Source organism: Coloeus monedula (genome assembly GCF_965178545.1).
Source record: "Coloeus monedula genome assembly, chromosome: 2".
Classification (NCBI taxonomy): domain Eukaryota; kingdom Metazoa; phylum Chordata; class Aves; order Passeriformes; family Corvidae; genus Coloeus; species Coloeus monedula.
The window spans coordinates 23635364-23659917 of record NC_138782.1 but is presented as its reverse complement, the minus strand read 5'-3'; the positions used below and the strand labels follow the sequence as shown (position 1 = coordinate 23659917).

General features: G+C 38.6%; 1 protein-coding gene across 15 annotated transcripts in view; it reads right to left on the bottom strand.

Annotated features, from left to right (window-relative positions):
- Window positions 1-2617: 2617 nt before the first annotated feature.
- ESRRG (estrogen related receptor gamma) overlaps window positions 2618-24554 on the bottom strand; it is a 390917-nt gene continuing 368980 nt past the window's right edge. For all 15 annotated transcript variants that reach the window (XM_082303281.1, XM_082303278.1, XM_082303286.1 and 12 more), the window contains 2 exons: window positions 17439-17708; window positions 2618-6341 (listed from right to left, as the gene is read on the bottom strand). In XM_082303281.1, the coding sequence (XP_082159407.1) occupies window positions 6097-6341; window positions 17439-17708 (515 nt within the window). In that variant the 3' untranslated portion in view covers window positions 2618-6096. The remainder of the gene's footprint in view (window positions 6342-17438; window positions 17709-24554) is intronic.

Below are 24554 nucleotides of genomic sequence, written 5' to 3'. Positions count from 1 at the left end.
TGCAAGATCCAGGAAGGTAATGTTAAAAATCTTTAAAAAGAGGTGTTTTCTCCTGCAGAAGCCTGTACACAAAAAAAATCTCAGGTGTTTTTGTGCTTAGGGTAGGTTTTTTTCACACTAGGGCAATGCTGCAGGAGGTCACTTAAAAATGTACAACGTGAGGGCTTGTCTGAGGACAATATTTCCATTTCTGCTATCTTTCAAAATCTTCCTTTTGTTTTTGGTGGTTTGTTTTTTTATCCATATTTAGTCTTTCAGCACTGGCATTATTAAGAAGCACACGTAACTGCACATGCAATAGCACTGACTGGCATGTGCTTTTCCTGCCATTTCTGTCACTGAGAAAGGATCGGCTGCAGGGCCCACACCAGGACACTTTCACTGGTGTTTGCTGGACCTTCTCATGCTGCGAACTCCCAAGTTCAAAAAATTCCCACCGACCAACCAAAGAGCCCAAATGACATCACGTTTGAAGACATTACTTGACTGCAAAGCTTCAGAGAAAACTTGTAGCCCACCACAAATCCCATGCCACGCAGGAGCCAGCTCAGGGAGTGGCGTTTTCCTTTCAGATCCACACTGACGCCTCTGGCCGAGGGCACAGGTGCCAGTGAGGCAGTGAGGGGCAGTGGAGCTGCCAGACAAGCACCTCCAGAGGCAAAACCCCACTCTTGGCCTGGGATGGCCTCTCTTATCTGGGGGGCAGGCAGAGTAGGGGAGGGGAAGGGCCATGCAAAGCGTGTCAGTCAAAGCCTGATTTCACTGAGCCGTGCCCCCAGTGGGAAGACTCTTGGTTTGCCATCTCCGTACTTCAGCCAAGGGGTGTGGTAGCCACAGGCTGGGGCTGCAGCAGCTGAGAACTCTAGCAGCTAGAGTGTTATTGTCTGAGCTACAAAGGCCAGTGACCCAAGCCCTTTTTAATTTTCTTTGAAGACTAAGTAGCTATTTCCAGAGTTTAGAAAGGTTTGTGCTCCTAGCCAAATTCCCCACAGATTCCTACTGAAACATTTGCAATGGATTTCTGTGCCCATCCTGGCTTTACTGCAGAAGACAGCATAGGGAGAAGAAAGAAAAAAAACCCAGAAAAACTCTGCAGAGACAGAGCCCTAGAAGTGGCTTCATCTGAGAGTTCTGTGTACTTTTTCTTCTGTGATGCTCATTTTCTGTTGTATGGTGCTTCATGATCCTCTCATGAAAAATGGTACAGAAAGCATGATTTTTTAATTGCATGTGAAAACTTTAGTCAATGATTAGGGTCAATCACATATTGAGGAAGTCTAGGAGTGTCACATTTTACAGATTATTTTCCCTTGTATGTGAATATTTGTAACACTGTCTTTTTCACTTTTACGGTGCACTATTATGTTTTCCTTTGAAGAGGTACTTTGCAATAATGAAAAAACAGGAAACTAATAAAAAGGGGGGGGGGGAATAGTAAAAAAAAGGGGGAAAGCCAGCTCTGTGCACGCATACTGTGTGTGTGTATGCATCAACACTAAAGCCCAGTTCTGATCATCTTTAAAGAGTCCATGCAGGATTCATCTTCCTATTGCTCTGCTGCTCCTTTTACTCAGAAAAACTCCCCCTATTTCCTAGGAGAGCTAAAATACAGGCAGTGCTGGTAGCAGGGCAGGGGTGCCTCTCGCTGTGTTGGCACTTGGAGGCTGTGAAGCACAAAGAGCCCCTGGTGCTGCCCCGGTCCCTCGGCTGACACCGCTCCTGTCCCCGAGCAGCACCGCTGCGCTCCGCGGCCCCTGTGCCATCACCAGAACCTCCAGAGGACGGCGGGAGCGAAGGTGAGAAACACGCTGGTGAACACAACGACAAAACACTATCAAGATAGGCTAAAAAGCAAGAAAAGCACACATTAGCACTTCTGTGAGGGTTCCAGAAGGGTCCACAAGACAGAGGGGCTGAGCCTGAGCGAGGGGGGCTGCAGCCCTTCAGAGGGACGGGGCCCAGAGCCCATTTACGGCCGCTTTGCCCCCGCGCTCTTTAACCTGCCTGGATGCCAACAGCTTTTGGTGCTCTTCACTAACACCAATCTGTATCACTGCTCTGGGGGCTGTTTACTTCCATTCAGCAACACTGCATCAAATAATACAGCTTTTTTTCTTAGTTTATTTTTATTTTTACTCAGAACACATTAAAGGAGTTTCCTGCAGTAGGAAATGAATGATAGAATCGGTTGTTGATGGAGAAAGCAAAAAAACTACTTCTATATGATATTAATGTGATCTTAAAATAGTGGGAAAGTTTTCTTTTATGACATTGACAGAGAGGCAATGATTTTGAGTAATGCAGGTTGATGTGAAGATGCTTTAAGATTAAATAAGTGCTATATAAAGGCCTGCCAGCCTGAATTCTAATGTGCTATGAGACATTTTGCATATTTAAGAGTATGCAAAATGTCTTGTACCACACTGGGGTTCATTCTGACAAGGCTTTATATAGCATTTATTTACACTCACATCATACTTTAAGGGAGAAGTGCAAACGCTGGCTCCATTTTGAATGGAAGTAACAAAAGGCAACGCTAATTGCTCTGTTTCCTCCTCCAAAAAAGAAAACAAAACCAAAAAAACCCCACAACACAAAAAATAAAATAAAAGCAATCAAAAGTGGAAGCTTGTTTAATATTGCTCTACCATCATCCTGAAAGGCATAATAATTTGAGTTACACATCTGAACTGATTGGAGTTACAGAATCATATCTCCTTTTTGCATTTAACAATATATACAATATAAAATAAATACATTTACACAAATGGACATTGGTTGGAGCACACGGTATGATACACATCACAAAAATATACAGTTGATTGCTATACAGATGTGAAGCCCATCTACAGCTATAGACATGTTTGTTTTCATTTGTTGTTTCGTTTCAGTTTTTAACTACTGGCTATTATGCAACTCCTGGATTATTATAAGCAGTTTAATTTTTTTTGTCCTTTTGCGATCTTTGCACGATAAGACTGCCGTAAAATGTTTTCCTAGGCAGGTAAACAGAGACGCTTAAATAATTAAAATACAATCACCAACACCCATTTTCTCTTCTATAAGAAAAATAGCAGTTTTAATTTTTTATATCTTTTTATGTTATCATTTAAATGCAAAATAGTGGAATAAATACAACAATCTGATCTGATTGAAACAAATGTGTAACTTCTGGGAGTTACACAATCATATTGCTTTAAATAAGAAAAAATTAAAAAATGAAGCAAAAATAGAAATTAAATTGTTATGGCTAAAACATACACCCTTTGAAATTTTCCCAACACTTCACATTAAGTAAGTGGTCTTGAAAGAACTCTTCTCCAGCAAGGTTTAAGATGAACAACATTATAAAGCCCGTGCAGTTTTTTTAGCTAAGTTTCAGGTAATGGTTTTACAGTCTTGAGATACTTGTTCTTTTGCAGCTCCAAAAAATTACAGAAAATGAAAACTAAAGTTTGCACCGTGTGCCTTTAACACATCTCCATTTTTTCTGTGTTTTTTGTATACTTCTAGTTGATTGGCTTTTCACCCTGAAGCCCAAGTTCTTTAATGTGATACAGCAAAAACAATATTTATATTATATATTTATATATATATAGTGTACTTGAACAGTAGCAACTTAAACCCTGCACAAACTTTCTGGAAAATAAACTTTTTTTTTGCACTCTTACATATATAAATAATCTTATAGAATCAGCACCTTTTTCCCAGGAGTTGTATTTTTTTTTTTTTTTGACATTTTTCAAAAGGGATGTGCCAATTTCTGAACTCCTATCACAGCTATAAATTTCAAGTTATTGACCATCTGAATGAATTGCTAATGATGATTTACCTAGAATCACACTACAGTCACTTCTCTACTGAGAAAACACAATCTACAATATAGTCCCATATAGCTAATGATAGATACACAGTTTTTTTTTTTTCCTAGCACTAGGCCGAGGGAGCATCGGCCCATTGTTATTTTGTTTAAAGCACACACGTAGCAATAGTTTTGGAAACTTGTCCGCACCAAAAAAGTTTTGCAACAACACAGAGCGAGTTAATAACAACATCTGAGAGATGATTGAATAAAAGCTATATTTACAGCATTTAAAAATTAGACTTATCTATAATCTTGAAATATTCAAAGTTTTATTTCTAAGCTATACATTGGTATTCTATAATAAACTGTTACAGAAATTATCCCTTGTTTTGAAAATATTATGATTTCAGTGTGTATCTGTTCATAACGAGTATTTGTTTGGAGTTTTGATCTCTTAATTATTACTAGGAAGAACTTTATTACCGGTAAGGAATAGAATATACTACTGTAATCTCCTGAGGAATTGTACATCCAATATTGTCTCTAATTCTACCCTGTGTCTATAAGCACACACCACAAGAATCCAAACACCACAAGAAGAACAAGACAACAGTCTTTGAATGCAACATAAAAATTCAGAAAAGCACAGCAAACATGAAACATTGAAAAGCTGAACTACATTTCTTTTGTTTGTTAGGATTACAATTTTAATTACATCTGTGTACATAGAATAAGGATGTTCACATAGTACAGGGAGCAGCTACTAACACTGGTACATTGGTATAGCATTTGATGGAGGTTATTGTTTATTGGTTATTTAGCGACTGTAGTTTTCTGGGGGCATCTAATCGGTTTATACATTAGATTACACCTCGTAACAGTCTTGAAACTGACTGACTTTCATGCTGTGACAATACTGGTTGAAAAGCACATATACTGGTTTAGCTACTTGTTAAGGATCGCCATTTACAAACAAAAATCTAAATCAATAAGTAAGGTATAGAAGTGTTAAATTCTTCAATTTGGTCAGAAGTCTACTACTCTGATTTCTTAATTTTGCAAACGGCGGCATTTGCCTCATTGCCTCTAAGCTACTATTGGTTGATAGGGTTTTCCTGCGTGTGAGGTTACAATTTTGCAAACAGGCAGTAGTATCTCGTTCATTTGCAACTGAAGCAGTTAGAAATCACTCGGCGACCGCGCCCCTGCACAGCCGCTGTCTCCCAACACCGTTACGGATTGGTATTCGACATGGAGTATTTATATGTTAGACTACTCGGATATACTGCAGGTGTAATCTAATCCTTTGAGTCAGTGAACATTTAGTTATAAACTGGAGCTCATGTTAAGAAACTGGATGTTTTGGACCAGACTGGCACACAACATAAATTGCATCCGTGATAATATGCACCTTCCCTTCGACTATTGCTTTAGTAAGATAAATTCCCACATTAATAAATGGCTGAAAACTGGTAAAGCTGGTACAAAAAAATCTCCATTAGTAAGAAGAAACGAAACATTTAAAAAAATCTTCCTTCAGGATTCATTTGTCCTTCATTATTGTTCATCATTGTTCAAGCCAGCACAAAAATGCAGTATTTCTTTCTCTTTAGTATTGCATGAATGAATAAAGCTTAAACTATTCCCTGAAAAAGTTACATTGTAGCTAACCTAAGAAATATCTGGAAGACTTGATAAAACAATTAAGGAATCAAATGGCTGTAACTGATCTAGATGGAAAATGCAATGATAAGAAGCAGCCGATGCATCGTCGCTTAGTCGTCTAATTAGAGACTGCTCCTATGAAATCTAATACTGCATTCAGTCAGTTCATCGTGTTGTACTGTACTGCTAGGTACGGTGGTTCTCTCTTTGATTCCTTTGTCATTGGGGACATTATGGTTCATAATAAGTTCACTGGCATCCATATTATGGATTTCCATCCTTTGGCAGGCCTGGCTTCCATCTCTCTTCAATTAGAGACCTCTTTTAAAAAGTTCAGCAGCAAAGGAAAAAAAAAGAGAAAAAGGAAAAAACGAAAGGAAAGAACGGAAAGGAAAAGAGAGAAAAGGAAAAGGAAAAGAAAAAACTGCATCAGAAAGACACAGAAGAAAAAGTTGAAAGCTGCTTCACAGTCTTGCTGCTAAATATCAGTGCAGTCATTTAGTCATTTTTTCCTTAATTAAACACTAAGTTTCTTTGCCATTATTATCCTGTTTATTTTCCCTTTTTTTTTTCTTTTTTTTTTTTTTTTTAAAACGTGCATGATGGGGAAGCCCATGATGCTTTAGTCAGACCTTGGCCTCCAGCATTTCCAAAAAAAGTTTGTGCATGGGGACTTTGCCTTCCAGTTTGATGTTGTAGAAATGCTGCACAGCCTTGGTGGAGGTTTGCCTCAGAAGCGGGAGAGTCATCAACATCTTGCCTGCACGACGAGGGTCTTCCATGTGCTGCCCGGCCTCGTAATCCTGCAGAGCCTCGTGTAAGACATCCTGAAGTTTCTGCACTGCCTCAACATCCTCTATGTGCATTGAGTCTGCAAAACAAAGGAGCAACAGGAGGTTTCAGTCTGGTGTGCCAGGAGTTTGATAATGCTGTGGCTGCACTGGTTTCACTGGTTCTGCCCATCCCCTTTCACAGAGAAAGAAGATAATTACCCATTAATTTCTGTATTGACCTTTGGGAAAGTGTATTGAAACGCTGTGGAACTACAAACGTACAATTAACTCTTGGGTACGTAATTCTTCTCCTCATCCTCCTCAAACAAGTAAAACAGTCACCCTCAGTGCTCCCCAAACCATCTGTATGGTTACTGCTTTGAAGGAATGACAGTACCAAGGGGCTGAAGGAATGGAGGGCTGCATTCTGTCAGGGAAGCAAGGATGAAGCAAGGATGCCCTACTGTGGAATAGCTCAGCAAAATTCTGTGTCAGGTTCCAAGGCTGCTGACTTGGAAGCCATGGATGTCACGTCACCACTGCTCAGAGACACTGACTGTGGGATTGGGACCACTGCACCAACACAAGTGAAATGCTGGTTCGATGGGATTTCCTGATAGGTTAGGCAATTTTTTCTCCCTCAGATATATTCAGACAGACAGGCAATACTTAGCGTGTTACTGAACAGCTTTTGTTTGGTGAAGCTGACATCTCCTACAAGGTGTAATCCTTCTCTCCCACCCCCTCAGACAGTGGTTTATCTTGTTAGTGTTGGGTTTTGCATTTTTTATAAAAGACTCAAAGCAAACACCATGCCCTGCACCTTTGCAGGTGAGATGCCTTGGTGGTGTAAGTATTGAGTGACAGGCCCAGACACAACACACACCAGGAACTAAACTAAACTGCTCCATGACCCAAAAAGATTAAAGCAATGGAAGTGTGAAATAAAGAGCAAATATGTAACTGAAATAACTGTAAACCCCTCAACTGGATAGCTACAGAAAGTGAAGATGTCCCTGAGAACACGCAGTTACTGAACCATGCTGAGATTACTTTGGATGAGCAGCCCTAATTCTCTGACTTTTATGTAGTCATAAATGCCAAAGAAACCCTGATGTGGTCCAAAGTGAGGTGAATGCAAGTAAGGAAAAACAGTCATTGGTGAAAGAGGCCACCAAACAGTCCCTATCAGCTACCAAAATTGGGAGGGTCAACAGACTTACAGAGCCAATAAAACACCACATGAAAATACAACTGCTGTGAGGGGGTACAAGCCCCAGGGGCAGGCCACACTTTGCCTAGGGTGAAACTGGGACACAGCACGATTGAAGTTCATCCTTGGAAATTCTACTTAGTATAACACTGCTTTGCATCCTAATTTTTGGGTTTGGAATAAAGCTCCTGTTCCCAGACAGAATAACAACTGAGGCTCTGGATGGTGAAAAACCCACTTCCATCAACGTTTCCATGCCCTGTAACCAGCAGTCTGATGCTCTGGATCAGTATTTGACAGAGCCTCATGTTTTACCCTGTTGATTAAACATCAAATTTTGCATGTGCTTCAAATATCTGAATTATATTCAGAGAATTAAGATGCATCTAAGATTCATTTCCTAAAAGCTGACATGCAACTATTTCCTCAGATAATTAGGCCAGACAGTAAATACCTGTCTCCTTTCAAACACAAACATGTAAACTGAAACACAAACCAGTAAGTAACAGGTTAACAAAAATGTTCCAGCTCTTATTGTCACAACAAATGTGCAAATTGAAAAGAAAAAAAAAAAAATAGAAGTTACAGCTCCTGCTCTAAAACAGACACTTAATTATATACAAGTTTGGATCATTTAGCACGTTTTATTGATTCTGATGACAGTTTATCTGTTAATTACACATAATGGAGTCCTATGGGAATTTTACATGTTTAATAATTCTGAGTCTTAGTGAATACATGCTCTAAGAAGCATGCAGCTAAGATATATGCTGCTGGGATGTGATACTGCACATCAAGGTGCACTGTGCTGAAAGCACAGACACAGAAATCTCTCTCCTAGGGATAAAGGAGGCTACAACATTTTGAAAAAGATGACAGGCAAATATTACCTCTAGCAAAATTTAGTTCTAATTAATGTGAGACCATTCCCCAAATCCATGCATTTTTGATAGTTTTCTAATAGGGTAGTTCTATTTAGTAATTCTGTGTCAATAAGACAAACCCCCTGAATTCTGTGTCCTACAAACAGATGTAATCGATACAGACATGCTAACACACACATACAGACGTGACTGATGTCTTAAGCATAGTGTCCAGCTACCAGGCTTAATTTGGAATGCAATCTCCAAAAAAATTGTTGTCTTTACTCCCTAACTCTTTACCAAGTCCTTGGATATTCACTGCTGTGCTACAGAACACATGATCTGCTACTCCAAACAATTTTTCCATAAGCCATGTGCTATTTGTGCAGAAATTACACATTTTTTCCTCCTCTTCCCAGATCCACAGTGCCAAGGCCAGATTTTCTGGGGAACCAAATAGGAGCACTTTACCTGCAACAAATCCTTGATGAGTCAAGACTGACTGTTCTCATGACTTTTTTTTTTTTTTTTGACTTTTTTTTTTTTTTTTTTTTCCACCATACTGCATGAAGAGACAGGTCTTTCTGGAGAATGTGACTACAGAGGTTTAGTTTTTAACCCTTTAGAAAACTGGTCTGATTCTTCCCAGAGTCGGTATTTGTAACAGTGACCATAAGTTTGAAAATAGATGTATGGAGTCCAGACTAAATGCATTTCTCACACAGAGGTGAAACTTGTCTAAGATGTTTAACTCTGCAGTTTGGAGAGCAATTTGGCCTGCAGTGTTAGGAATCTCTACACTCTACATATTACTTACAATGAAAGTGAGTGAGGAGGGAAAAGAAGAGAACATGCCTCAGAAAGGAATCAAAACCCACCCTCTGACACAGATATTACATTCCAAATTACTCTCAAACTCTTCCTCTGTGTGGACAACATCCAAAACCAAGGGCTCTTACCCTCTTCTTGCAGGGATGATTGTGTACTACCCCTCTGGTAAACAGGGCAGTTACTTACACGGAAGATAAATGTAGTAAAGCATTTAATGTATTTTGTTGCTATCTTTGAAATTAATTTAGTAGCTGGGAAGAATGTGCCCAGCCAGCTCTCCACTGCCAAATGGTGGTTCATGGATCAGTGCAGGAAGCTGTGCCTTGGGGAACAGATTTGGTTACAAGGAATGGGGTAAGAAAAAACAGCAGGCAGAGGGGCATTTCCAGTGGTGATTAAGACTTCAAACTGTTCTTTTTAAATGGTGATTTAGCTTGAAAGATTTAAAAATTATGTAATCAAATTACTATGATAATTTAACTCCCCATTTACAGAAAAGATTCAAACTCATTTCAGCTTTACTCATTCTAGGGTCTGCCAATGTTTAAACACAAACTCAATAAATCTGTGCTATTTAATTAGACCATGATTCAGCTTGCAGATTGCCCAGGAAAATATTAATCTCTACAAAAATCCTTCTTCAAGTTTTAGCCTTGCAGTCTGGAACTTCCACTTTATTCCTGATATTAAATGAATGTAGATCTTAGTCCCTCAGGTGTAGCCTTTGAAAATAAGGAAAATGGTTGAAGATGCTGAACTAGCCAAGGGGAAAAGAGGAGGAAAAATAAAAGAGAGAAATCTTTTCAGTAACTACAGACTGGCAGATGTAGAAGTGAATTCAGAGCAGGCTAACTATTTGCTAAATATTGTTCATGTATTGGGATAAACCCAATCCTCAGTGATGCCATCAAGAACCACTGTAATTTAAGGAAACACACACAATTTGTGTGACAATCTGGAAAGAAAGCAAGAATTCCACAGAAAACATGAAACTGAATTATAAGTGAGTTTGAATGTTCTTCCTATACCATGAAAAACCCTTTTCTTTTGTTTATGGGCTGGTTTGGGGTTTTTTATAAGTGGCTTTGCAGGCAGTCTGAATAATTTACAGTTATATCCCACACAGGTAATATCCAGAGGAAACTTACACCCAGATTAATACACTTAAAAATCAGCACTTGTCTAAACAATGAAATTAAACAGGGTCATTTCTAAGTGTCATTTGAAAGATAGCAGAATTTGATCGTAAAATGCCCTACAAAAACATCATCCCAGGCTGGTGAAACTGAAAACAGACAAACACAAGACTTGTTGATACAACTGCTGAGAACATGGGATTTCACTGGCAGGGAAAACATTATTCCTGATCAAAGCTGCCATGGGAGAGAGTGAGATCAACAAATGAGTACATGGACTCATTGAGCTCTGCTTGGAGAATCTCATTCTATCCTTGCAAAGGCTTTCTTTCACCATCACAGGATGGGAAAATAGAATTGTACCTCTTGTGATCAGCTGATTGATCAGATCATTGCACAGAAATAGGAGAAAACCGGAGTTCTCATTCAAGAAAAACACCTCAAGGTCCAGACAGAAACTCAGATTACAATCTACCTCATTTAAAATTCAAGCTTCATCTCAAATGCAGCAAACAAACACCCAGCCACACAGGAATCATTTAGAACACATCACAAAGGGCAACAACTAGGTAAAAATTGGAAAGCACCTGAACTGAGGGCAAGAAAACCTCTCAAAAGCCCACTCTGAGGAAAGTGAAAGGCTGGTATCTATGCATTTTGTATATAATGTCACTAGGAAGTGGAAGAAAACCAGGGGTCTTAAATGAAGTGTTTCTTCATGTCAGAAAATTCAGACAGCAAAAAGAAAATAAGACCGTGAATCAAGCAGCAGGGAGCATGTAGCAGTGAATACACACATTAAGATGCTGGTAAACCACATTGCAAAGGTAGATACCAATAAGTACTTGAAATACAGCAACTGCTGTGATGTTTCTGATTCCATACAGCTGAGCAGTTCACAGGCTCAGTCTGGAGAAATCCCTTTAGAAAGCTCTAGGATCCTGGAAGAACTGGATGGGATCAAGATTAAGAACAAAAAGCAAAATGGTTTTTGCTTTATGTAAGAATGAAAAAAATCCTAATCTGGGTTATGTCTCAAATAAAACAGATTTTTTATCTAGATTGTACTGCCAATTCAAAAACCCCACAAAACCCACTGCAGTGTTTATCACTGGGTGAACTGTTCTCAGAACTACAGAACCCCTTCCTCTCCCCCTGAAATATGTGCCAGGTTTGCACAGGGACAGAAGGTGCTTGCCCACACTGTGTTTCTGTGTATTTTTATGAGAAATACAACACAGTGACATTTTGAAAAGTATATTGCTTAAGACAGAAGCAACCCATGGAAATTGCCAACAGCAAATGAAACTAAGTTCTCAGTTCTCTCACCCAGCAAGAATTCCTGCCCTTTTTCCACCTAGAGCTGAAATTGCCCCAGATACTTACTTTGGTCTTCCCTGTGTTGGGTAAACAAATATACTTTATTTTGACCACCTGCCTGTCTTCCCTGAGCAGAACTGTTTGCTGGGATCTGCATGGTTAGGCTAAGACACAAACACAGTGACAAATAGCATATTTTTCTTTACAAAAGAATATGGCAAAAATGGTCTGACATCTGGAGTACTCTATTGGAAACAGACATTTCAATCAGAATAGATGCTGAAAATGAAAGAGGAATAAATTAAGAATCGTGCATAGGAATTATAGGCAGTGAAAACCAAAAACACAAAACAAAGGCTTGTGTGATTGATTTTAGTGAACGAGGCCTTAGTCTGGACTGCCCTGGTTTGGCCTACTTTTCAGAACAGATGAAAATGGAAGCCTCAAAACAGTTTTTAAAACACAGTAGGAAATGAAGACGTTGTAAGAAGAGAAATTACTTCCCAGAACTGGGAGTTTATTTCAGGGACTAACTGGATTAGCAGTGAGCTAAAACCACTGACATAAGGAAGTTAAAACACAGTAAACCAACATTTTCGTCTTCATTCCTGAAATGGCTTACTTTCCACTAGGAGAGGTAGTGAGGACAATAAATACAGGAATATTTCCTGCAAAGCAGAACAAATAGCACAGTATGAACTGGTTCAAGACCCTACACCATAAGGCCAACAAAAGCCTGGAGAAAGTGAACTCAAATGATAGAGCTGGGGTTTGAAACACCAACTAGAAGAATGAAGGCTTCAAAGTACTTTTTATTCACTGTAAGATACAAGAAATTAAAATTACCATTGAGAACAACTAAGCTTGACCTTGCTTCTTGCCCTTTGTGAGTCTCATGCTACCAACATGAAACTAGTATCTGCTTATTCCCTAAGTGAGGAATAGCTCCAAGTTACTCAGTTATTAGAGCAGCTTCCAGAAAAAAAAAAAAATTATGATTAACCATTGATCAACCATTAATTAACCACTGATTAACTCAGCTGCCATTTCCTAATGCTAACATTAAGCAAATGGCAACAGTTATTTATTTTCTCTGAGAATTCTGGGTGTCATCAATTTCATTACATGAAAATGGAATATGAGGAATAAACTGTCTTCAAGCAACATGAAAACTGATTATAGTGGTGACTTCCTTTTCTAAAAATTTGTTTCTATGCTGTACTACTCTCTATACAAAACTACATGAAAGAGTTAAGACCTTGCTATTTATATTTGTCAAAATAAACACTGGTAACACACCCTTAACACACAGCTGTGTGTGTATACATATATAGAGATACAGATACAGATATAGATATAGATAGATATATGCCCAGTCAAGATAGATATGTCTTAATCATGAATTCTAACACTAACAAGATGACTATATAAAACAAAATGAAAAAATGGACATTATTAGAAATGAAATATAGCACATTGTGACATGCACTGGGAATAAAGATGATGTCCTGTGGAGTAAGTGATTTACTGGGCTCTACCAATTAATTTCTATTATGATAATATCATATAATGGTGATAGCCTAGTGCTCTGAGTACACTGTGTCTGGAAAGCTAAAAAACTTATAAGAACTTACTAATTTTTTAACAGGATGAGATGACAGTGTTACTTTACTGGCACCAGTATTGATCAGCACTTTATTATGCTAAAATGCACAAGATACTTTTTGGTTCACACTCCTTCAGTACTGAAAGGGCAATTTTTTTTTTTTTAGGAGAGTTAATATCAAAGACCAGAAATGTGATAATGTGATGGTGAGCAGAAGTCCCTTTCTCCTTCTTTTGGTACAGGCTACACAGCCAGTAACTTAGCATTTAAGATTAAATTTTCAGCAGTGCATAGGGCTGTACTTTTAAATGCCTAGCATCCACATTTGGATCAGGTTTTTCAAGAGGCCAGCAGCCTATGAAGCAGATGCACAGATATCAAATTTTCAAAGGTGCTGATGTATTATGACACTCCAGTTCCTTATGTTAGGTCTTCGATGGGACCTCAGCCTCTCTTAAAACTCTGGTCTCAGTTGTGACTCCTAAGCTCTTCTGCAACATTTGGCTTGGAGGTCCAGTTCAGTCCTTACTGATTAGGCAATTTCAAAAAACTGCTCACCTGCAACTTCCTATTTAGTATTTCCCTAATCAATACATGGGAGCACGTCCTAGCACAGAAGAGATGAGCAGCTCCTCTTTTCTGTGCTGGAGCATTCCCATGTGCGTGCCTGCACTTGTGTACACTTCAAACATATTTTGTAAATATTTCACCTTCCCTTACACACGAGGAAGTAATTGGTACATGCATGTTTTGGAAACCATTCAAAGTTGATTTTCTGCGTGGGTAAACAAAGTGCTCATTGGTGCCAGCTTGCCTCATTTGGGCGGTGTGAGGCGGAACGCAGGGCAGCCGCATCCCACGGCTTCCAGGTACCTCCTGGCTTTTGTGTACAGAAGGCAGGGAAAGAAGGGAGGAACTCGTGATACGGGCAGGACAAGGACAATGCCAAGGAAAGAGTGACTTCTCTGGAGCTGAAGTATAAAGGCTGTGTTAATTACTATCAAATCAATGCAGATGCTTAAATCTAACCTGATAAATTCCGTATTTACATATTAAATGTAACTGCTGAAATGCCTGTACAGACCTAACGCACGCAGGACTGAAATGTTTATGCATTTCAGCATTGTGCTCTTACATGTGCATTTAGACTTCTCAGAGTCTATATGCACTCAGTGTGAAATCAGTGACAATCCACAACATCTACAATGCCACATCCTGCATTTCTGGAAATTTATGGAAGTGGTGTGGCACTGCCAGCCCTGCACAGGGAACATTTGATAGCGGCTGTCAGAGAATCTCCCTGAAAAACTGCTACTCCTCCCCACCTTTTAGGGACCAAATGGCTGGATTATCTCAGATCCAGCACTGCACAAATGGGCTCTGCAGGCCTAAAGAAAAGAGTGTGTTTTAATGCTCACGCTACTGAGATTTGTTGGCCAAAACAAAGCTTGTGGTATTTATTCAAACAAAATACAATCGATATGAAGACAATCTACAATTTCTTTTTCCTGCTTCCAAACACCAGCAGGGAAAGTACTATGACACTGTATCATAAATCACTAACACAGATACACAGCTATAAAACCATCTTTGTCTACTGTTTACAGTAGAGTCAAACTGGGAATCTTTCTAGACAGTGTGGATATGACAAAAATGTCTGAAACACCCAAGATTTCTTACTATACTCTCCACAGCTATAAAAAGGCTAATATATTTTAAAGTGGAAGAACAAACAATGGAAGAAAGCAGAAGCAGCAACAAAATATATTAAAATGTGAATTGCTACTGGTTGATTTTCTAATGGCATTTTGGTTTTTTTTTAATATAGCTGCATTTACATTAACCAAGTTCCTAGTTGTATGAAAATAAGCTATTCTGCTCTTGTCTATTAAAAAAAAGAAAAAAAAAATCAATCCACCTTAAATTTTATTTTAATTTTAGCAGCATTTGTAAAGAAAACACTAAGGATCTGATAGCCACTGATGGGTTGTAATTCTGTAGATACTATTTTACACCTACAGGTTAGTGTAGCTACAGCTGGTAGAAGTTTGGTATCTGCTGCATGCACAACCTGAAGCTGAAACACTAAATGACAGCAGCCAAAACACTCTGTTGAAAGGGAAGTGGAATGGCTGGGCTACTTTTTAACTCCTCCTTGCAACAGTTTCATTTTAAGACAGCAATTTTATTTCTTTTAAGATGAGGAAAGGAAATGTTTTCACTTCAATGTGCCCTGAATTTTAGTATGCTGAACTGTATTTATCTCTGACATTATCCTGGTTGTAATTTCCAGTGAAGTTAATGAAGCTACAGATGATTTTGATACACTCTATGCACAGTGTATGACTAAACTTTTTTTTGGCAGCAGTTATTTTTTATTATTACTTAAACACTGCATGTCTTTTTTTTTTTTTTTGGGCTGGGGGAAGGTGTGAGTCATATCCCTATATTCTAGCCCTCATCCTTTTTGTCAAGTAAACTGCAGAAACATTTCTAATTCAGTCTCTGAATTACAGAATTTAAATAAATACAAAAACCCTTCTCCATTTAGACTCCTAATTGCAGATAACTTCCTTGCTCTGATCATTAAGCATGACCAATTTTGAGAAATAACCTTCCTGGAGCTGCAAAGCATCCTCAAGTGTCTAGTTACAATGGTCAAAAATTATAAATAAATCTTCAATTAAGAATAATTTTGATCTTTGAGAGGCATTTCAGCATTTTGTTTAATCTGGAATAAGATAATATTCTAAAATTAAGGGCAGAGTTAGTGGGATGGAGAATATTTTACAAAGAAACTAATAAGCATTTTGGCTTTGCATGTTTTTGAATTATATTTCCAATTAAAAATGCAGAGTGCTAAATCACATTACAAAGATAAATAGGAAAGTACAACTTCATTGTTGAAAACAATTTCCCTCCTATCAATCTGAGGATTCATGCATCAATATTGTAGATGAACTGTTAATTACAAAATCAATTAAAAAATTATTTCTAAAAACAGTCACGCGTCCTGGCTCTCAGGGGGGCAATTTGGGCAGAAGGTCTCATCTCACTAGGACCGCGCCAAATCACAAGTCGTCATCCACAAGTAAGCAAAAGCAATCTGGTTTTTCATTTTTCAGCGCGGCTGAGCCCAGCCTGAGATTGATCGTCACATATGGCCCCAGAAAACAAACTGTCAATACCTTGAATGCTGCAGAATTTGAACAAATAGCCGTCCGCCCATTCAAGCCACTCATTGCATCCCATTTAACAGATTTTATTGACAGTTTCCTTCTTGTAATTAAAGGGAAAACTACTGGCCAGCAACCAAGATAAAGTTCAAAGATAGGGTCAAAACAAAAGCAGATGGAGGGGCACGGTGTGACTGTCAATGGAACATAGCATCAGAGCATGTTATTGACACACAGGTATCTAATGATCGGCACGTCATTAAAGAGGGATCTATCGTGAACTTTATGCAAATGCTAAAAGGGACTTAAGACCACAATAAAGCATTAAGGAGACACAAAAAGAAAAACAACAAAGCACAAACGATTTTTACTTATCTGACAGTATTCACTGCTTCAGCACTTTTAAATTCAAATGCAGGAAAAAAAATTCTTTCTGAGATTTTTTAACTCTTTCTGCACAGGTAATAATTTTTTGCAGAAGCACTCTCATAAATGCAAAGGATCCGTAAGGTAAGGTGTGGTCCTTGTGAGACTCAATATGGATTTCCTCCCTCCTCCCATATCCTGAATTCAGACTATCAAATAATCAGTGGCTGCCTTTAAAGAGAAAATACACAACATATTCTCCAGCATCCTTTCTTTCGCTTTAATTGCAATGATTAGACTTGTCTGGATTAAGAAATGGATTTAGGAGAACAACATCTATATTCACTTGAAGGGATCTCTGCCTGTAAAACACTCTCCAGATCATACAGTGGAATATTCTCCACTCCCTTAGGAACATATTCCACAATTACTTTGAACCAGAAAGTTGTTCTTAGTTTGAACTGCTTCATTTGTTGCCTTTTAGATTAAAGTCTGATCAGCAATTTCTTATTATAAAATCCTGTTTTAAGCAAGCACACAGAAAATATTTAGAAGAAAGAAAGAAAGAAAGAAAGAAAGAAAGAAAGAAAGAAAGAAAGAAAGAAAGAAAGAAAGAAAGAGAAAGAAAGAAAGAAAAAGAAAGACACATTAAAAATGTAGCAACCATCATGCCACTCTGCCAACCTGAATTAGCAAGTGCTATAGCTTTGAGGGTGACAAATTCTTCTTTCTCCAGCTTCATGCTCTTGTATTTCTTTACCAGCTGCAGTATGGCATTGTTAAGGTCAAGAAGGCCTGCCAGTTTGGATTGGTCTTCATCCATAATATAATCTTCAGCATATACAAGCTCATCCTCAAAAGAAAGTGACCGGTATACAACACCGAGAATCAAGATCTCCATCCAAGCACTCTGCAGAAGGCTCATCTGGTCAGCTAGAGACAAAGTGGAGAATCCTGAACAGGAAAAAAAAAAAAAAACAGGAAAAATATTAAGCACATTTGGAAATCTGATCCTCTTTTCAATTTGTTTTTATATACATTGTGATAAAACATGCATGCATTCTATTATTCCCCCTTCTGCTTTTGCGTGTCACCTTCCCATCCTACTACAGGAAAATAAATCAACATAAACCCAAACATTTTCTAATCAAAACAAAAGTTTTAAACAAGCAGGAATTTGTAGGCTCTTCCTGTAAAAATCATATTAATTCGTGGGGCTCTGCAGTGGCAATCTGTGATTTGTATGATATCTTCTTTGTCCTGAAATTCTTGTGCTTAGTTGTAAAAACCTAATACTGTGAAACAGGGATCTGCTGACTCTATCCAGCACTACCATAATCCAAGAAGGATAATTTAGGAGAAAAAAAAGAAAACTTTTTTGAAAGAGAAGATTCGATGTTTTAATAGAATTAAGGTAATGATGGAAAAGAGAAAAATTCTCTTTGAACTTCAACTTCAGGGAAAAGAGAAGTAACACCCACCCTTCTCAGAAAAGACACCGATCACTTCTGTCCTGGCTCCTGCCACTACTACACTTGTTGAAATAACAGGGTGGCACACTGAAGTGCCACATGAATAGCAGTCACACGATCCTCTTTGTGAGGGCAACCAAGAATTTATCAAAAGCCTCTTAATGAATTTAACTTTTGCTTTTTTTTCCCCCCTCTCCCTGCTGTCTTTCCTAATAGGATCACTAAGGGCAAACATCTTTACTGTCTTACCTTTTCAGACTCTTGTTTACAGTACCTGTTAATTTATTATATCAAACTGCTAATATCCCAATCACATTAGGTACTAGAAAACAATATGGGAGAGGAAGTGATTTTCCTGGCCTCTTGGTGAAATGCAGCAGTTTGCCAGTTGGCACCATCAACCCCAAGTACTTAATAAAATCATCAAAGGGGATTAGTCAAGCTTTTCTTAAAGGGTCTTAAGACATGTCTGAGGCTTTCCTTTAGTTGTTTATGGAGTTGCTTACATGTCCTTTGACAGGGTTCCCGCTGTAAGAACATTCTGTTTGGTGTTCAATTACACTTAAATGCAGTTTTCTGTTTTTAAAGTCGAGAGTTACAGTCAAGCAAGAATATATCATAAACTAGCAAATCTGCAAGGCATCTACTCCAAACAAGATTTTCTCTATAAGCACTAAGCAGCAAAACTAATACAATAAAAAGGAAAAGCCCACATCCAAACCACCAGGCATCCATAAAAAATGAAATATAAAACTGGCTGCATGTGCTCTCTCTCTCATTTTTCTCTCCCTCCTTATTTGTTTTCATTTTCTCTTACTGTCTTTTGAGTCTTGTGATAGAACCATAGCTCTCTACCTTTAAAAAAAAAAAACAACAACAACAAAACCTGATCCAACAACAACAGGAAACCCTTGAAGATGTGACAATGGAAAATAACACATCTGTGATTAAAATAAATAAGAGGGAAATGGAGAAGAAATAATCATTTCAAAGGTTATAGGGAGGAATTCATGATTTCAATTAGCTCCAACATTTCTGTTCCTTGCTGGCTTTCAAGAACCAGTTTTTCTGCAGCAGCAGATGGACAGAGAATGTAGCCTGCAGCACCGTCCTGTGACAGCCCCATTCTCCCTCCCAGACACTGCTGTTAGTAAATAGATTTACACATTCTCCAATCTCCACACATCTTTCTGCCGAATAATTAAAAGCAGGATGATTAGTTTATTGAGTGGAAGGAGGAACTTTTTTATTGAGGTCCATCCACGATTTTATCAGGGCCAGCACTTTTACGGTTGTCATGAGGGTGCAGGCATCCAATTTTTCTTATCTGCCTGATTAATACAAACGCTGTTTCAGGACGCATTAATTAACAGATACAAATCTACGTTCTCATGGAAGGATCAATACAGAGAAGAAAAGAGGCATCAATGTGAATTTAGTGCTGATGATGGAGAAGGCACTCTATTGACATTTACGTGCATAGAAACTTTAAAGTTGCAGTGGAGCCCTTTTGTCCCTGTGATTTACAAATTAACAATTTTTCAGCTATAATAATGTTTCACACACTTCTGAAAGGTTTAATTAAGCAAAAGGCAATAAAATCAGTTTTGATTTTAAAAAGTTTAACCTGCAATTTCTCTCTGTATTCTTTTTTATCCCTCAAAAAAACTCCCCAACTTCCTTCTTTTATTCACTTATCTATTTTCATACAGGTTTGTTAGCATTGGATTTATTTTTTTAAAAATAAATAATGCTATGTTTCAGTAACATTTATTGTGTGCTACAGTCAAAGAATATGCCCTGTGAGGGGGAAAAATGGGATGTTGATATAATTTATTGTACTGCACTCTTGAAAAATCTGCATTCTGGGGCAGTAAATATACCAGTTGTTTTTGTATGACACATCAAAAAATCAAAAGAAATTTTTACATTCTAGAAAAACTGGCAAATAGAAAGCATGCTGTTCCACTCTTCAATAATAAATCAAATCAACATGACTATTTTGCTCCTGATCGAAGTAACTTTCCCTTGAAAGCCTGTTCAGTGAAAGCATGTTTTAACTTTTAAAGGCATCCCTCGTGGGAATGCAAAGCTGAATCAAGTTGTAATTAATCTGTTTTTGTTGTATTTTGGTTTTTCAGAAAATGTGAAAGCATCCAGCATGTCTCTTGTATCACAGCAATGCCCTTTTAATATGTGTTCAACAAGTCACAGTTAAAATAATAGATTACACAGGCTTATATACTTATAAACAGAGATTTATTTTTAATTGTGTAGAGAAGGTTTTACTTATTTCATGTCAAACTCTGAGTTTTTGTTACGTGAATCCTCCAGATCAACCATGCTCCCTGACAAGGGGTTATCTTCTATATTAAATTGTAACTATTTTTTAAGAAGTCTCCAACTTGGACCCTTTCAGCCTTCTGACCAGTGTTAGCCTCTCCAGTCCCATCTCCAAGCTCTGTCCAAACCACCCTGAGATGCTGCATGATGGTGTGGGTTGGAACTTTGTCATGCGTTGGTGGGTCCTTAATCCTTCGGAGCCTTGCAGGTCACCGCTTTCAACGCAGAACTGTGTAATAACATTTTAAAATACAATGTTGTGCACCTTTCTCCCCCTTTAGCATGTACCATAGTGGTGACAAGTTTGATCCCTCTCCATCTCCCTCCCCAAGTCAGTGCCATCTGATGTATCTCAGGCGTTTGCTGGCAGGATGACTCTGTACCTTGACCTGCAGTTAAATAGCATGTTTATCTGCAGTACAGCACACTCCAAAAAAACCAGATGACAGTCTGCAATAACGTCATTTGGAAGGATTGAAAGGCTTCTCAAGAGTCAGGTACCCCTGAGGTAAGAAGCTTGAAGGAAGCATGTTTTGTGCCAACCCTCCTGCCATCTTCTACTAGACGCTCGTGTGCTTGACAACGATGCCATGGGCACTTGTCAAGGTTTTTTTTTTCTTTTTGCCTAGCAAACTGATGCACTTTGCAGTCAACTTACAAAAAAGGCTAAGCATTTGAAAGTGTGAAGGGCAAAAAATATCTGACGGCTAGTCTTCAAAAATACACTTCCATTTCAGAAAGCATAAATGTTTATTTCCTGAGCTGAGTGTTGACAGAAATAGGCTGCAGCGCAGGCATATGAATTTAACCCCTGGTAGGCATTCTTCCCAGTGTGGTTTTTATGTGGCTGAGTGCAAGCACTGTAAATCTACGGAGTGTCTCGTAATATCAGTTAACAATAGCACTCATTTGCTGGTTACAGATTTTCTTCCTTTTTTCCCTTTCTTTCTCCTCCTTTCAGGGACTGTAGTGTTTCTTCTGCTAAAAATAGATACTTTTCTACAAACAGTGTATCACACTCATATTGTAATTATGCCGTAATGACTCACTGAGATCACTGAGTGTGGACTGAGAAAAGGTTGATTGAGCAACTGAACATATGCTTGTTTTTTTTTTCCTTTTGCATACCAGTAAACCCAAAGCTCAAAGGAAGAAGACATAAATAGGTAAAAAGGCCTTAGCATTTTTATTATAGGAACAAGGGGCATCGAGCTGACTGCACTCTGCAGTGCTCAGCACTCCAAGCCAGCTCCAAACACAGTTCACAGCCTCTTCAACAGGGCTGTTTAAACCACAGATCTTTTCAAATATCAGCACATGCACCACTTGCTCTCTATTTCACATTGCACACAGCTCCATGCTAAGCAGGGTAAATCTTTTATATTCCTGAAGACCCTTTCCTCTACTTCATTAAGATGGACTTCATGGACACTAACTCACTAGGGGCCAGAGTGAAGCAGCTGCAGATGGTCAAGTGCCAAAGTAAGATCTGTGCCTTGCACACAGCACTTCGAGAACTACTGGCCAAAAAAAAAAAGACAGTGGCTGGACTTAACATTGTTTTCATCTGTAAACATTTGATGCAATGCCTCAATGAGGCTACTCAGACTTAAATCCTAGAGTTTATTTCACTTTGCAGGGACTGAATTTCCCTTCCACTTTGGTATGCATTCAGAAATCTGAATATTTGATCAAACCAGCTACGAAATTGCTGGCAAATCTGGGAGTTGCTTCACTTTTCTGATAATTGCCTCCTATTTATTTTACCGGTTGTTTGTGTGATTGTTACCTTTATGAGTAAAATACTCCTCTTTCTTGCCCTGGTTTGTACTTCAAATATCTTCATTTACATTTTTTATAATCAAAGCTGTGCTTGAAAATGACATGTTCACTAGTGTGTTGCCGATTCAATACATTTACACAATCGAAATATCAAGACTGGGATTTTTAAATTATTTACACTTAATTTTGATAGATTAACTTCTTTCTAAATGTTTTATGGGTACTGATGTTTCCAGTACCGTTTTTTTTCATTTCAAAAATGATGTAGAGTCACCACTTTCAAAAAAACAAACTAATATAATAAATACTTTAAAAAAAAATTCTTTTAGCTTGGATTACTTTACTTAGAGAGTGCGTGGCCTCATGGTCAAATAACCAAGAGCAGACCAAAGGCTTATCCTGGCTGCACTGAGGTGAATATACAGAAACTCCATTTCAAGATCAGACTTGTGTCCAACACACTCTCAGATGTACAGCTGTCACTCTGCCCTCCTCTCCCTCCCTGGCGCACACTCAGCCAAGAGCTTGGATCCATCCAGCAACTTCAGCTGCCTTCCAGGGATGTAAACAAAGGCCAGGGAAATTTCAGCAGTGAAATTTCTGCTAGGGCTATGTAATGTTTTCTAGACATGGTCATAGCATTTGCTGAAAGAAAGCTTCATAGCCTCACTGTCCTTTACTATTATTCTCTCAAAAATCCAAGGAAGAGGATGGCATAATTCATTTTTTCAGGCTACATGCAGGGCTCAATCTCCCACATATATCTGAATTAAGAGATCCTTTTTATTATATTAATTCAAGAAAAATTGGATTTAATTACATTTAAAAGTACTGTGTAGTCTAAAAATACGTATCAAGACCCACAAATATTTCAGTGGTTTTGAGAACCATTAAGCAGAAGGAGAGTGCTCTCACTAATCACCAAACATATTTCCCAGATTATGGATGAAATTTCCTGAAAGCTGGAACAGAAACAGATACAACTCATTATGCCAGGGTGAATCCATTATTTCAGGTTTGGTTTGGGGTTTTTTTTTCATACCCCTTTGCTTACGGAGCCCCTAGTCAAAGGCTAATGCACTTGATGCCCATAACAAGCTGAAATTTAGTCTCACTGAGAATTCTCACGTGAAAGGTGTCATCTCACAAAATAAAAAAACGCAGGTATTTGCCCAGACTTGGAAATGAAAAATCAAGTTCCAAAGCACAAACTCCAAGTGACCAGAAATGCAACCAAAGGCTCGACTTAAGCCGTTTGCTGGATTCAGCTTCCACGCTGTTTCGAACTGGGTTTCTGCAATTAAAGATACTCTTAGAAACTGATTCCCTCCAGTAAGGTTTGCACAGGGAGAGCACCGCCCTTCCCGGGCGATGCTTTGCTGTGCAGCCTCCCCTCTCCTCCTGCCACCACGGCAGAGCACTGCAAAGGCAGCACCGGGGCTCTGTTGTGAGCGGCACGACGAGTGGCGACTGCCATCTGTTATCTGTGCAGCCCTGGGAGAGGGCAGCTTGGGCTGCACACACAGAGGTGCCCAGGAGTCACTCTGCCTCGAATTACAAAAAAAATAGTAAAAAAAAAAAAAAAAAAAAAAAAGGGCATTTGGAGAGTGCTGGGATGTTTTCAGCCCAGCCTGCGTACTTTCCTCAGGTTTTCTTTAAGTGTGTTTGTATTCCTAACTCTTGCTGTCCAAGTTCTTATAAAATATACATTTTTTTTTTCATATTTTATAACATGGAAAAATGCCTGTGATAAGCATTTTTTCACTAACATCTACCAGGAGGACGGGAAATGCCACGCAGAGCACTAAGAAACCCGGGGCTGTTATCGCAACGCTACTTTCATCTCACTGAAACAACAGCAGAGAGATGGCATGGCAATAAAAATGCATTCACACTGCATGTCCCTCTCAATCCATTATGAACAATGGATTCTCGCTAAGCAAATATTCGCTTGTCAGAAGTATTTGCAACACTGGATTCATTCAGCAGGACTAAGTAAGTGAAGTTCACAGCAATTTAAAAGCAGCAAATTAGACATTTATAAACAGTGAAGATGCTGCTTGTCTAGCGTGACCTTTCACTCAAGCTATACAAAAAGGTGTTAATGTAATTTAAATACCAGTTAGGAGTATTTCTGGTTTGTCTTTTACCCTGTGAAACCTTACATGATAACACTAAACAGGAGCAATTTGAGCCTGTCATT